At 48.7% G+C, this 15741-nt stretch overlaps 1 protein-coding gene across 2 annotated transcripts in view; it reads left to right on the plus strand.

Annotated features, from left to right (window-relative positions):
• The window catches only part of MRPS18A (mitochondrial ribosomal protein S18A), a 28125-nt gene that overhangs the window by 7248 nt on the left and 5136 nt on the right, over window positions 1-15741 (plus strand). The window contains exons 4-5 of one of the 2 annotated variants that reach the window (XM_054023023.1): window positions 6319-6442; window positions 9085-9151. In XM_054023023.1, coding sequence (XP_053878998.1) covers window positions 6319-6442; window positions 9085-9151 — 191 coding nt within the window. The remainder of the gene's footprint in view (window positions 1-6318; window positions 6443-9084; window positions 9152-15741) is intronic. The other variant, XM_054023024.1, reaches the window with a different exon arrangement.

Consider the following 15741-nt stretch of genomic DNA (forward strand, 5'->3'; position numbering starts at 1 on the left):
CCATCCTGGGGGATCAGATTTTTTCATAAAAACATAAGAGCGGCCATACTGGGTCAGACCAAAGGTCCATTTAGCCCAGTGTCCTGTCTTCCGACAGTGGCCAATGCCAGGTGCCCCAGAGGGAATGAACAGAACAGGTAATCATCAAGTCATCCATCCCCTGTCATCCATTCCCAGCTTCTGGTAAATAGAGGCTAGGGACACCATCCCTGCCCATCCTGGCTAATAGCCATGGATAGACCTATCCTCCATGAACTTGTCTACTTCATAGTGCTGCCCACACTTTAATGTGAAGATTGTCTTGAAGGAACACTTCTCCAGTTCATTATTGCAGACTATATAACTACAGCAATTGCCTACACAGAAAAGTAAGGTTAGGAAAGAATGTAATGTGGTTTTAATTTTTTTATGTGACGCTGAGCAACTGGAAACGAGACAGCACCAACTAGCTTTCATCAGATCACCAGCAAATGTTTCATGGATCAAAGTTTAAGAGCCTAGAGAAATTAAAAATCAATAGACTTCTAATGTGCTCAACACTGTAGTCTGTGGGTATTGCAAAGAGAGCCAGGAAATAACAAAGATTCAGCCTATCAAATGCAGCAAATAAAATGGGGTTTTAGCGTTTAAGACCAGAAGAGACCACAAGGATTATCTGGTTTCATCTCCTGTATAGCACAGGCCACCAGTACCCCCAGCACCCGCACTCTAACCCAAGTCTGGGTAGGTAGTAATCCAAAACACTTTGATCACCAAGGGAGGGGGACAAACATATGTATTGTCAGCAAAGGGTAGAACAAGGAGCAGTGAGACCTCATTACGCAGAGGGAAATTCAAGATGAATATTAGGAATCACTTTCTAGTGCTCTCTGTGGTAGGAGGTTCTGCCACTTGTGGGGATAAAAAGGGCTACTTGGAAGCACAGAGGTAGTTGTAGATAAGTCTGTTGTGCTGTTTTTGGCTTTAGAGCCCGAGAGTACAGTTCTAATATCAGAGTTCGCTGTAGGTCCCATCACTGGATGAAAGGTATGATCCTCTTTTAAGATTAGGGCTGTAATTCAGCTAGGCTGGTCAATGTGCTTGCAGTTGGGCTAGGCAATTTGCCCTATACTAGCATTCAGTTTGGTCCTTAGATACTGATCTTCTGGAGGGAGGTGAAAACTGAACACCAGGGGAGCTCACCTTGTTTTAAGAAGCGTGGCTGGAATCTCAGGAGCCATTGTGTGAAAGTTTGCATTCTTGGTCTCAGGAAGCAGGCTGGGAATGTAGGCCATCACGTTAGTTGTTTTGGCCTTTGAATGTGAGTCTTGGGTTATATAACCAGTTCTCTTGCTGCAAATCAAAGGAGAGGCTGGAGAAAGAGATAAGGGGGATGGTGTGGATTGGTAAATCAGAGCAGTAGCGGATCATGACAAATCCACAGCTGGAGGCGTGCCTTGCTCCAGTGGGACTGACTGGAGTTGTGAAGAGTAACTTGAGTTCTATTGTAAATAGTCTCTGTTTCAGTATGTCTCTTATATGTCTAGACTTTGTATCAGTCATGGTTTTTCAAATTTTGAAGTGTTTGGATGGAATAAATGCTTCTTTTGCCCCCAGAAAAATCTCAGTTATGCTTCCGAGCCACAGCAGTAGTGAATGCTTGAGAAATAAAGAATTTGAATTTTTTAACAGTAAGGGTAGTTAGCCATTGGAATGATTTACCAAGGGTTCTGGTGGATTTTCCATCACTGGGAATTTTGAAATCAATACTAGATGTTTGGGTTTTTTTTAAAGAGAGATTCTAGTTCAAACAGGAATTATTTCAGGGAAGTCTTGTGGCTTCTGTTACTTGAAGTCTTTCTCTGTAACTTGAAGTCTTTAAATCAGTGGTCTCCAAACTTTTTTGATCATGCACCCCTATGAGTAAAAAATTTTTGAGCATGCACCCCCTGCCGCGCTGGCTCTACCATTTTTGCCGCTCGGACAAAGAAAAAAAAAAAGCGCTCCTCCTGCCACACACCCCCAAGGATCCTCTTGTGCACCCCACTTTGGAGACCACTGCTTTAAATCATGATTTGAGGATGTCAGTAATTCAGCCAGAGGTTAGGGGTCTATTATAGGAGTGGGTGGGTGAGGTTCTGTGGCCTGCAATGTGCAGGAGGTCAGACTAGATGATCATGACGGTCCCTTCTGGCCTTACAGTTTAGGAATCTATGAGATACCACTCAGCTGTAAACCAAAGGAAAACATGTGAGCCCCATCGCTGGGGGCACACACAATTGGACTGGATAAAGCACTATAATACAAGGAAGTCTTGCATTAGCCCCTGGGGGTGGGGGGTGGAAGATGATCTCAGGACTACTACTTCTCTAACATCTCTGATAGTGGAGCCTGAGGCAGTGGTAAAATAAGTGATTTTAGTTTTGGTGTCAGATAAACAGATTCTTAATCAACCAAAAATGGCACTGCGGGCTGCGGCAGGTCAAGCTTCCGTCAGGCCTCCTTACCAATGTTCCTCAACCCTGCCATGGAGGGGGACAGCCTCCCTTGGTCATTCAGTCCTTGGATTCTACTGAGGTTCCCAGCAATTGGGCCAGTTAGTACCAATTACGATAGTGGTTTATGTGATGGGTAGAGCCCTGAAATTTGCGGATATCCGCAGACCAGTTTTGTGGATCAGATACAGATTTTGTTTCTAAAGCCCTGCAGATCTGTGGATATCCACTTTATATCCATGAACCATTTTTTTGTGGACCAGATGCAGATACAAATTTTGTGTTCGCGCAGGGCTCTAGAGATGCAGAGGCTTGTCCACTAGGAAATTGACTGACACCCTAGTTCATTTCACCTAGATCACCTAATAGCCATTAGTAACTGAAATTGGTTTTCATCTCTATCAACCTTAGGCTAGATTAGAACCTGCAACCTAGAAGTCTCAGCCCCCAAATATACCTGATATATAATGCCTGGAGAATGGTGTAAAGCTCCCAGGAGTAATGAAAGAAAGAAAGAAAACTGATTCTTATGTATCTCAAAGTAACAACTGACAGATATGTCTGGTACAAACCCATACTTGTTTTGTTGTACAAACAGAACTGTTCTCAGAGTGAATGGAGATTTTGATGAAATGTGCATAACTAGCAATCAGTCTTACTTCTCAAGGGGGTTGCAGATATTGGGTCTGTGCTGCATTTCAGCAGGCCACCCATTCAAGGGAATGCACTATTCAGACTTGGTTTTATATATTTTATCCAGTTTATCCATCCTTTGTAGAGAAGGGTAAACTTGTTTTTCCTTTTCCCCTTCTCCGCTTTGAACACCATTAGTCTGAGCAGGCAGTAAATATGTCGTACTTTGGCAGCACACGGGGAGACAGAACTGCAGCCTTTGCCTATTAGCCCCAGATTAATTCAGTCCAAATTGTTTTCATCAGATGCTACAGATTACAGGGGTGGGAATCTGGGTCCAACCTCTCCCGGGAGCTGTCCAGTGATTAAAGCAAATCTGTGGTTACAGTCTTGGCTGCCCACTAGCACAGAAAGTTAATTTCATGGAATATGACGGCAACATGTAACCTTGCCAGACTTCTTTTCTTCTTTAACCTCTTTACGTTTTTGTTCACCTTTCCTCCCCATCCTCCCAAAGTTGGCTGTCTCTATCTGCCCTCTCCTAGGGGTGGGATGCATCTTGGTACGGATTCTGGGAGAAGCACCTAGCATGTTACCCTTAGGACCCTTCCGAAGTCGTCGTAAGATTCTCGCCAATGTGCAGCACTTCAAGCCAAATGACCTTGAGCATAATTTGTAAGGCAGAAATGGGTGGGACATAGATGATTTCAATAAAGAAATAACCGTCACGGGAGAAAAGCTGATTGGTGCTGACAGCATTGAGCCGGGTTAACATTGGGGCATGGGCTCTCCTGATTGGCAGGACAATAGATAAAGAGAATCCATCTCCCCCTCCCCTTTTTTCTTTCTTTGCATGGAAACATTTGATATCAACCCTGTGACACTACAGGGTGTGGCGGTAATGTGAGAAAGCCCTTGGACCAAACACACCCTAGGTGCAGGGGTGTCCCACGCTTAGAACATGCCACGTAAAGGGCTGTGGCCTACTTACTGTTTTCATTGCTGCAAATCCTCTCTCCTGCCCCTCCTCCCCCCCCCCCCCCCCCCATACACACAAAGGAACAATAAAACAGGCCACTTAAAGCAGTTAGGAAAGTTTTCACACCCTGGGCATTTGGAGCTGAACCCTTCTTCTCCCTTAGAGAAGCGAGCTCTTTTAGTATTGGGTGGTGGAGCTAAGTCATTGGCAACATGAAAGAGCTGGGGAAAGGAATGTGGCGTCTCATCCTGGGTCAGTCGATCAAATCCAGCTCCCATCAGCAGTGGCCAAAAGTCATTGCCTTTGACAGATTTCAGTCCAATTTCCACCAATCCAGCTGACAGTAATTAGCCCTCTTGTTGTGGCCTCAGTGCCAAGGCCAGAGATTGGCTGGGGCATGGACACTGGGCATTCCTTTTGTCCTTAGATGGTCTCTCTGGGTTAGCACCAAGGCTCGCTGATAGGGATGTTGTCCCTGTTGTCTGGATAAATCATCACTCCACAGAGTTATTGGTCAGGTCCCTTATATCAGCATTAAGTTGCCTAAATATTTAATTTTAAAAGGGGCTGAAAAAGAGGGTTAGAATGGAGCCAGAGAACAGGAACTGTAGATGAGGAGGAGTCAGTGGCAGGCACCTTGGATACTCTGGCACAAGTGCCCTTATGTAGTAGAGAATGTGTGACTGAATAAAGCTCTAGACTCAGTTTCTGTTGAGGTCAGCAGGGCTTGTGAGAGTTTCTAGCATGAGCAATAGCTCCCAGAACCAGTGCTACAGTCCGTTTAGTTCAGAATCAAGTCTATCCAATACCGTAATGATGGGGGCGGTATATAAACCTTGATAGCTAGATATCCTGGCTTTTGCATTGGCTCAGCCCATAGCAGAGGTCTAGTTTGCCTGCACCGGCAGGTACGGGGGGTGTGTATTGTGCTCTTCCATCTGGCCCTGATTTCTCTCAGGCTGGGCATGGGGAATGCCTGCTGACAGGTCTCTCCCAGGCTGCGAGCCGCATGCGCTTGCTCCTTCCACCCAAAATATGGAAATGTTTACAGCGGCAACAGAGCAATGAACTCCCAACTAACTTGGTGAGTCTGGCAGTGGGAAACTTCCAGCAGATTGGGAAAAACAAGCCCAGCATTTCCAGTGGACCCATGGGATAACACATGATATCAGCATGTGAAAGGGGTGTGTCTGCATTGGTCTGAGCGGTGTGCTGGCATTTGTTGTGCTGCGTGTGGAAATGGAAAACATATCTCTGAATGCTGGGCTGTGCCCTTTGCACAGCTAATGGACCCCAGTGCAGCAGCTGCCGCTGCTGTGTCTAAAGTTCCCTCATCCCTGTTATGTGGTGTTACCAGATCCTGGAGATACACCACTTAAATTGTGTTTTATAAATAATGCTTTGCACTTCTGTAGCTTTTAATCTGAAAGGTCAACAGCAGTGAAGTCTGCAAAGATCTCTGAACCCTGGCTGAACACACAACCTGCTCTCTGGTAACAAGGCTTCCCTTCCTTGTCACTGCTCTAACAGTCCCTCTTAATGTGCACGCAGCCAAAGGGTTGAAAGTTTGTTCTATTAGGGCTTCCCCAGTTACAGTACAGTTCTCTTATGAAGCACTTACTCCTGACAAGATTTACTAGATTTTGAACTAATCCCCCTTTGCTCCCCCCGAAAGGGACATGACAGAAGCTCCACCTTGGGAAATTGGATAAAGAATTGAGGAATAGACAGTAGAGGAAAATCCTGCGCTCAGTTTACAGGGGAAGACCCAGATGTGGCCTAACGTGTGAGCGCTGACATCTGTGTACACAGCCCCTGATGAGCTAAAAATCAGCTCTCCACTCAATCAAAAACATTGTGTAAAATGATATCTTCCTGCATGTTTTGTAAAACTGTATCTTTGTATATCTGGATGTTCGACAGATTATATTCGGTACATAGTCTGAAAATGGCAGCAAATGGTAAGATGGCAAAAATGGATGATGACACAATGATTTACATGAATTAATCTATAAAAGGCTCTGAACTTCAGAGGACCTAACAAAGCTAAGCCAATAGGCTACACAATGGCAGGTGAAATTCGTTGCTGACAAAATCCCAGGTAATATACACTAGAAGGAATAATTTTGAACTACTCATACGTAGCACTGGGGCAGTGTCAGTACCTAAGAATTGTAGCCATTGGTGCAGCTCTGGCACTGATCATTCTACCTTCTTTCCTTGCTTCCCTAGGATGTCTTATTGCTGAGTCAGTTCATCCGTTCTGATGGAGGGATGCTGCCCCGTAGGATCACAGGTCTTTGTCTGGAGGAGCATAAGAAGGTTGCAGTGTGTGTACAAATGGCTCACCGAGCAGGTAACGAGTCCTGTCTGGGAACAAGCCCCAGACCCCTTTATTTAGTAATAACCACTTTTGGGGAGGGAACATACCTTCCTCCCTCCCCACCACCACAGCCACCAGAGATACTAAGCTGCCAGTAGGCTCGTATTGTTTTGGGACTCCTTACTACCAAGTGCCCAAAGCCCTTTGGTAAATCCTGGCCATCATTCAACCAACCTCCGAAAGGGTGATGAAACACTACCCAGTGGCCCTAAAGAATTTTGAGCCTTCTTCCTTCCACCTAAACTATGAGTCATTAGTAGTCATGGCAGTATAAGAAAAATCCAAGTCAGTGAAAGGAACTCCTGATGACAAAGAGCCCAAAACATTGGCTCTAGCCAGGCAAAAAGCCTGTTGGTTTCACTGCAACTACATATGGCAAATTACCAGGCATAATTTGCCAAATACAATTTCCTGACTTGGAAGAGGGTGATCCATTTTTGCCTAAATTGTTTCAAGACACTAAGAAGGAGCTGAAGGAAATTAATCAGGAAGGCTAGACGATTGCCAGGAGAGCTCTGCAGGTGGCAGCCACACAGGCCTTGGACATACCCTCAAGGTTGATGGCTACGTTTGTGATCAGGAGACTAACCTCATGGCTATTATCCTGGAGGGTACCAAGAGAGGTGTAGGATACCATTCAAGATCTCCCATTCGAGGAAATGGAGCTCTTCAGTTCGAGGATTAGGCGCTACCTCCCTAAAGGAATCAGATCACCCTAAGGTCCCAGAAGATTTACACACCATTCACTGGTAGGAATTCCTACAAATATCAGCCCAACAAAGGCAGTGGGCTCACCTTTACTCCCAGAGCAGACAACTGGACTTCCAACAATAGAAAAGTTCACAGTACCAGCGGAGGTGCCCTTCATCTGCCTCCTCCATCACCTACTCCTCCTCATCAGTCCGATAGCAAATTTGATGGGAATGTCATGGGCCACATCAGAATCAATCAGGTGCTGGCAACTACCTTCAGGACTCGGCTTCAGGACCCAGCTTGCCCCACTTGGTTGGTCTTGGTCTGATATCACCTTGGACAAATGGGTGTTGGGAACCATGTCCATGATTATCCCACTCACTTTCCCATCCCTCTTCAGGGACCCATCTCACGAGAGCCTATTACAGAAAGAAGTGGCCTTGTTGCTTTATCTAGGAGCCATAGAAGAAGTTCCACAGGAGTACAGGGGTAGAGGCTTCTACTTGCAGTGCATCTTTATCCCAAAGAGGGAAGGGATGGCTGATCTTTGTCCTAGACCTGAAGAGACTGAACAAATACATATGCTGTCTCAGATTCAGGATGGTAACGCTTGCCTCCATCACTGGCTGCTGTACCTTTCCCACTGAATATCAAGGCTTACTTCAAGGCTTACTCCACCAGAGCTTACATGACTTGTTTTGCCTGCTTCAGACATGTGCCAATGTCAGAGATCTCATGTAGAATAACCCACTGACCTTTGTCAAGCACTGTGCCTTGGACTTAGCTGCTAGGTCAGATGCCAAGTTCAGGAGAGCAGCACTCCAATTGCTGCAGGTGGAATTCCATGGAGGCAGTGTTGCCTAATGGATACAGTAACAAAGTAGGATTCAGGAAGCCTGGGTTCTGTTCCCACTGGCATGCTGGGTGACCTTGGGCAAGTTGTCACCTTTCTGTGCTTCAGTTCCCCCTTCTGTAAACGGGGAAAAGCCCTTTTGTAAAGCACTGTGAAATCTACTGATGAAATGCTATACGTATATATATTTTATTCCGACCATCCATAGGAGATACTTCTTGCCTGCAGTGGGCTCCACATTGACACGTTCTTGAAAAGAGAGTGGTTATTTACCCTACAGTAATAATGGTGGTTCTTTGAGATGATGTAGCCAGCGTGGGTCCCACAACTGCCTCTCCAAGCCTGCTCTTAGGAGTCCTCAGCTACCGTGGGCTTTGAATGCCAAGGGAACTGAACATGTAGTCAGTGGGATCCAGTAAGTAACTGTTCTTTCATGTCTCAGTGATCTCTGAGATGGAACAAAGCAACAATTTATGCATAGCAGCACACCACAAGTGTTCAGGATAGGAAGTGAATGTAATGTTTGGCATATAGTCCCACTCATCTGAGGATTTCAAATTAATTTATGAAGCTGGGGAAGTGACTTGCCCAAGGTCACACAGCAAGGTGTCAGTCAGGAATGGATCCCAGGTCCCCTGAGTGTTTCCTTGCTCTAGCCATTATGCCTGCTCTCCCATACTATATCCAAATTAAAATGCAGAGAGAATTCAAAGAGGCAGATTGTAATCCTTGAGCTGGAATTTGGCTAGATGTCAGTGCCCTCACTCTGATAAACAGCACCATGGGATATTTAGTGACCACAAGTGGTCAACTCTTCTGTTTTATGTTTCATCTCAAATACAGCACCTCCAGCAGCACCCTGCCTGCATTAGGGTATTGGTTCAATACTGACTCAGCAGGAAGAATGCCCCTTCCATTATAGCCCCTTGGGTTCTCTCTAGCGATCTCCTATCCAAATACTGACCAGTCTGCTTAGCTTATGAGTTGTAATGGGATCTCAGAGTGGTATAACTGTAGCTATTAGCAAGGGAACAGTGCAAAATCTCACATCTTTCCTTTCCCATGTCAGGTTTGCTGCCAAACCACAGGCCGCTGCTTCCTGAAGGGCATGTTTCCAAGAAACCCAAGCTCAACAGGTGAATAGTTTTCTCTTGCCTTTAAGGGGACTGGAGGTGGGAGGGCATTTCTGCCTCCAAACAAGCCTAAGGTAGTGAAGTCAGCCTGGATTCAGGGCCTATAATGAGTGAGACTCCCTCACTATGCTCTGGCCTGCCAGTACTTCAAGGCGCTCCACAACTAACCATACCTGATCCAAACCATCCACACAGAGTTAAGAAACTGCTGTACACATTAGATACGTTCTCCTTCCCTCAAACCCACCGGCTTCCCCATAATTGGCAATAGTCCAGGGAGGATACTGCAGTGAGGATTGCTGGTACAAATCCCTCAGCTAGATAGGATGCAGAGAAGCCCATTGTGGGCAATAGCAGTGGGTGGCGGATGGCAGGCAGAAGGAGCTTGTTACAGGCATGCTGCACTCTTTGCCCTTTCCCTGTTTTCCCCTTTTGCCTGTAGTTTGTCATTCACCCTCAGCTTGCCCTTCCTGTGTAACAAGCTCCCTTCCCCCCCCCCCACCGCAACCCCCCTCCTGCTGCCCAGCCCCCTGGCCTTTGATGAGAGAACTGAAAACCCACTGTGCCTCACTCACTGTTGGGAGGTGCTAATCCCCTGTTTATGACCTCACACTCTGTTTCCATGGAGATGTCAAAGCGGTTTATGAACTTTCATTAGAGAGTTGTGGGGTTACCAGAGGCCATGGGCCTGTTGTTGGGAGAGTTTAGACTCCAAATCTCAGAGTGGCTTGAGACTCCTGGGATTTGGGCCTGGCTTTCTAGCTGAGACTTGGTGGGCAGCTCTTTGGGGTTTGCCAGGCCACTAGGGGTGTGTCTATACTGCAGTTAAAAAACCCCAGCTGGCTCATGACAGCTGACTTGGGCTAAGGGGCTGTTTCATTGCGGTGTAGACATTCAGGCTTGGGCTGGAGCCTGGGCGCTAAGACCCTGCAAGGTGGGAGGGTCCCAGAGCTCGGGCTGCAGCCCAAGCCCATATGTCTACACCGCAATTAAACAGCCTCGCAGCCCAAGCCCCACGAGCCTGAGTCAGCTGGCACGGGCCAGCTGCGGGTGTCTAATTGCAGTGTAGACATACCCACGCTGTGCTGTCAGCAGGGATCAGATTGTGTGCAGACAGTCAGGGTCTCCACAGTGGTAGACTGTATAGGATATGGCCCCAGGCTCCTCAGATATTGGGCTCTGAAATACCTCACATTTCCATATCTTAAACCCCTTTGGGATTATTTATTAATTGTGTATATCCAGCACATCTGGGGTGAAGTGCAGCGATTGTTTATCACACACAGCAACTCTGCCCAGCTGGTTAGGACAGGAAATGGAGAATCCCAGATCCCACTGCAGGGACCAAGGCTCCAGGGCTAGCACCCTGACTTCTACTAATTATGCTGTGGGCTCTTCAGATGGGTCCCTCCGTGTACATCTGGCAGCACAGCACCCCTGAGAACCAAGCTTGGGACTTGGTATCTGAGTGCTCCCTACTGGATCACTGTTGCCTCGCTTTGCAGTGGGAGGAGAAAGGTATCAGAGCTGGGGCTGGGATTGAGTTAGGGAAGGGAAGGCAGGGAGAGCTGGGGCAGGCAGGGGACAGAGCTGGGTCACAGCAGACTGGGAGTTGAGAGGGAGCTGGCAGTTTGTGAAGGAGGCAGGCTTGGGGTTGAGAGATCAGGCTGGGGATTGGAGAAGATGAGGATGAAGCTGAGGGAGGCAGGCTAGGAGCTGGGGGACTGCAATGAGGGCATTTCAGGAATGCTGCTTAGATATTGTCTCCTCTAACTGCTGGAGGTAAAAAGCTGTGCATTTTTGGAGCCTTGCCATGTCTCGACTGCTGCAGCACTGTGAGAGCTTTGGCCACATGCCTACCCCCACCTGTGCCTCCCACATCACTCTCTGGAACAGCAGCCAGCGCTGCACAGGGCAAAAGACTTTAACCGCTTCCTTCCTCCTGCCCAAATGGCCACCTTCCTTTCCCTTCCCTTCATGGTACACAGCAGTGTCAAAAGATGGGCTTGTGGTTAAGACACTGGCTTGGAATGTGGGAGAACTGGGTTCAGTTCCAGGCTCAACCATGGGCTCCCTGCCTGACTTTGGACAACTCATTTAATTTCTCTGCCTTGATTTCCCCCCGTCTGTGAAGTTCCTCAAATATCCACAAGTATGTGGGTGGTGCTCAGCTCCTGTGGCAATGGGGGACCTAAGATCCCGTCCATAGAGAGTTAGGTGGCTGGGACCTTTGAGCAAACTCAACCACCTCCATTCAGTGCAGTGAGAGTTGAGGAGCCTTTACCAGTTTCCCCACAAAGCCTTTGAGGTGTAACATTAGGACCCCTCAGGTCATCTGACTTGTCACTTTGCTGCCTTTGAGCCTATTGGATTTCAAAGTGCCAGCTGGGGAGGGGTCAGTTGTGCTTTGAGAGGGGCCTGAGACTGGGTGGAGGGGGTCTCTGCAGTGAGAGGCAGAGCAGAAGGGTCTCGCCTCTCCCAGCAGACACTGTCTCACACAGCTCAATGGTGTATTTATCAGTTCCCCAAGAGCAGTAGCCCCCACTCCCATCTTCCCCTGAGGGGACTGCTGTGTTGAGTGCTCTGGTCCTTGCTAGCACAGCCTCCTGGCCTCTCCAGGTGCCTCCCTACTTGAATGAGATCCTGTAGTTCCCTTTGGCATTGCTGCTATAGCCTTGGAGACATCCGTGGGGATTCGCTGAGGGGTGTCCTTGCAAAAAGTTTCTACAGAGACCCCGACAGGAGCTGCAGTGACACCAAACAACTTTTCTGTCCATTTATTAAAGCCCTGCAGTTCTTCTTCCAAGGTGAGGGAAACAAGTGAATGAGTTCCAGGGATCTTAAAACCAGCCTAGGTAGCCACTAAACTCAACCAGCTCTTCCTGTAGTGCTGGCTGTGCCTCTCTCCCTCTCCTCTCACACCCCCCTTCCCCCACTAGTGTGTGAACGGTGTTAAAAACAACATTCTCCCTGCCTGTCGCTGCTGCAGCATATTGACTCTGCTATTGAAATGCTATCAGCTGGGCCTGGCTGGCCTCTTAGCACTACATAGGACAGCCAGGATTATTCTGCAGTGACCTCTGTCTGGCTAAATGGGCATCACTTGATGGGCTCTGTAGAGTGTCTTTCTGGTCTTTAGCTGAAGGAAGATGACAGGTGGGTGGGACCTGGAAGACATGAGGAAGTAAAGCCAAGAGGAAGGGAGGTGAGGAGTGATGCGGTGCCTAACTTCTGGTACCAGGGCTGCAGACTTTGGGAGAAGAGCAGCTTGCTCACATGCCTAGCAATGTCAAGCTCTCCCTAATTCTCATCCCCTTCCCACCACATGGTTGCCCTATTGCAGGTCGTTTCCCCTCATCACCTTGCCCCTGAACCACACATCTCTGTCTCAGGAACTTGCATTGGCCTCTCCTTTTCACAATGTAGTTCCTTCTCTGGATCTCCTGAACAGGAGGCAGGATGATAGGGATGCAGAGCTTTGTGGTTCTGTGAGGAGTAAAGTCTCCTCTCCATGTGGTGGTTAGAGCAGGGATCGGCAACCTTTGGCACGCGGCCCATCAGGGAAATCCGCTGGCGGTCCGGGACGGTTTATTTACCTGCAGCGTCCGCAGGTTCGGCCGATCGCAGCTCCCACTGGCCGCGGTTCGCCGTTCCAGGCCAATGGGGGCTGCGGGAAACGGCGCAGGCTGAGGGATGTGCTAGCTGCTGCTTCCACAGCCCCCATTGGCCTGGAACAGTGAACCGCGGCCAGTGGTAGCTGCGATCGGCCGAACCTGCGGATGCTGCAGGTAAACAAACCGTCCCGGCCCGCCAGCCGATTTCCCTGACGGGCCACATGCCAAAGGTTGCCAATCCCTGGGTTAGAGGTTTGCCCCAAGCTGAGGGACAGTGTGTCTCTGTTAGTATCTTATCTGCAATTATATGTGCTCACCCCCCTCTGCTCCTGAAATTCCTTTCCTCGCTCCCCTGTGTGGAAAGATAAGCAGCCCATTCAGCCACCTCTTGTCCTGTCTGGCTCTTTGCCGTAGCTGTAGAAATGTCCCACTGCAGGGGTGGCCAGCCTGTGGCTCTGGAAGTTAATATGCGGCTCCTTGTATAGGCACTGACTCCGGGGCTGGAGCTACAGGCGCCAACTTTCCAATGTGCTGGGGGGTTCTTAGTGCTCAACCCCTGGCTCTGCCACTGGCCCTTCTCCCACTCCAACCCTTCCCCCCGCCCCTTCCCTGAGCCTGCTGTGCCCTCGCTCCTCCCTCTCCCCCCAGAGCCTCCTGCACGCCACAAAACAGCTGATCAGGAGGTGTGGGGAGGGAGGAGGGAGCTGATGCGGGGCTGCTGACATATTACTGTGGCTCTTTGGCAATGTACATTGGTCAATTCTGTCTCCTTCTCAGGCTCAGGTTGGCCACCCCTGTCCCACTGTCTCTTTTTGAGAGAGCTGGGAAGAGATTGTCTAGCTCTGGACATGGCCACCAGAGAGCTCCATAAGAGGGTGTCAGGGAGGATGACCTGGGCTCGTGTGTGAGGCGGGGAAATGTTACCTTGAGCTGGATGCGAAGGTGTTTGGTGCTTTGAACTACTTCTCAAACAGCCAGTGTGGGTCATCTTGAGGCTTAGACTGAATAAGTGCTCTCATTGGCTACTGGAGTGACAGGCTCAGGACTGCTGCCTGAGATGAGAAGGTTGGTGTTAGATTCCCATCCACCCTCCCTATGGTCAGAAGAGATTTACTATTCGTAGTAGACCTACCCCTGGCAGGTCACTAAGTCAAAAACCAGGCAACCTTGCTGATCAGCGTAACAGTGGTTTCATTCCATCCCCATGGACCTTTCTGCTCCCCAAGTAGGAGTCACAGCCCAGCATCTTTGCTAAAGGTTGGACTGAATCTCTAAATCCTGTTTCCAAGAGTTGAACTTGAGCTTCAGTGTGCGACTGGCAGGAATCAGGCAAATGGCTTCATTCGAGGGAAGCAGAGGAGGTTTAACGCATGGCTCCTTCCAGAGTTCCATCAGTGCTGCTCAGAGCAGCATCAGCTGGAGGGAGTCTCTGCAGACCAGGCCAATGCAAGACCCCCTTGTTTCTCCCTCCCTCTCCTGAAGTGAGCTACTACATTGAGGCCCTGGCCAAGTGGCTCCATAGAGCCTCTCAAAGGGCTGTTCATCAAAGGACTTTCCCATGAAAAGCCAGCTGCACAAATGGTCCCAACAGATAGTCTTTGTTCTCAAGGCATCTACAGCTCCTTCCTTCCTTAGTTGCTGAGATGGAGTGGAAGACCAGCTCTTGGGACGGGCTGAAAGGTTCCTGAGGCAACGAGCAAAGGACAGCTTATTGGGCAGTTGTCAGACTTTGGCTTCTCACAGACTAACTTTGGGGACTGCACAGCAGCAGCCCCTGAACTTTTCCTCTGCTACACTTAAGGTAATCTCAAAAAGGATGTTATGTCTCCCAACATGCTGTGCCCAAATTCCACTTGCCCTGTCAGTTGAAGTGACCCTGTTTCATAGCACAGGGTCCGCCTTATGATCTCATCTGGGTGATCACTCTGATGGTGCTTGCCGAGTGCCACTGTAAGGAATTCAGTCAAGCAAGATGACCTCTGTTGTAGGGTAACGGGAGTTGCTGCCCAGCTGCTGGCCTCTTGGCCGAGTGAGTATAACTTGTGTGTTTAGTACCCAGCCTGCCCTGTCCCCTTTGTCCCTCCATAAAATGTTTCACAAGTATGCTCCCTGCAAGTACATGGTGCCATGTCTCTCACATCTGTTGTTCTTCAGAGAAACAAAAACCCTGTTTCCTCTTGACTGTGAAGTGGTCCCATTATGTTACCTGATGTGTGAACCTCTCCTCACTGGTCCCTTCCCTGAAGTGTGATAAGAGTCCCTCCCTGATCTGAGCTCTTCTTTCCATCAGGTCACTTGCAGCATCCCCTTTACCCACTCAAGGTGCTCCCAGTAATGTGCTGGTGATGGCACTAACTGTTCCCATTCTTGCTGCCCACATTTTGTGTGTGGCAGGGCAAGCACTGAGGATTGGATCATTGGGAAATGGTGACCCGCACACCCTAGTTTGTTTTCAGTTACACACGCTACCCTGCATAAGAAGGAGTCTGCATTCAGGATTGGGAGAGCCCTCTGTGCTTTAACACTAAGGAGGCATTTGATAAGTAGTAGAAGCAGGTCTAGTGCAAGAGTGTGAGATACTTACTCAAGCTGTGATAGCTTGTGGTTAGCAGCTGAGCCAGAGAGAGGAGATCCGGGTCTAAGCAGCACTCTGTGGCCGTGATCTCCCTGTTGTCAGGATACTGCCCAGGTGAGAGACTTCTCGCTGTATTTCTCATATCCTCTTTGCTTCCTGTTTGGTAGCTTCTTGACAGTCGTAGCTTGTTAATGCCAGCCGTTAGCTGCTTTACCAGCTGGGGGCCCATTGTAGCAATACTATTGTCAGGTATCCACGTTTTGGTGGCCAGAGTGTAACGGTGTGTTAGCTGTTGTGCCCTTTGCCCCGCCTCATCACACATTGGAGTGATGCCTCTGCCCATAGTATCACGTTTGTAGAAACTGGAGGTAGAAAAGCCTTCGACTCCATCTCCTGGCAATGCA

This window comes from Malaclemys terrapin, chromosome 3 (assembly GCF_027887155.1).
Source record: "Malaclemys terrapin pileata isolate rMalTer1 chromosome 3, rMalTer1.hap1, whole genome shotgun sequence".
Lineage (NCBI taxonomy): Eukaryota > Metazoa > Chordata > Testudines > Emydidae > Malaclemys > Malaclemys terrapin.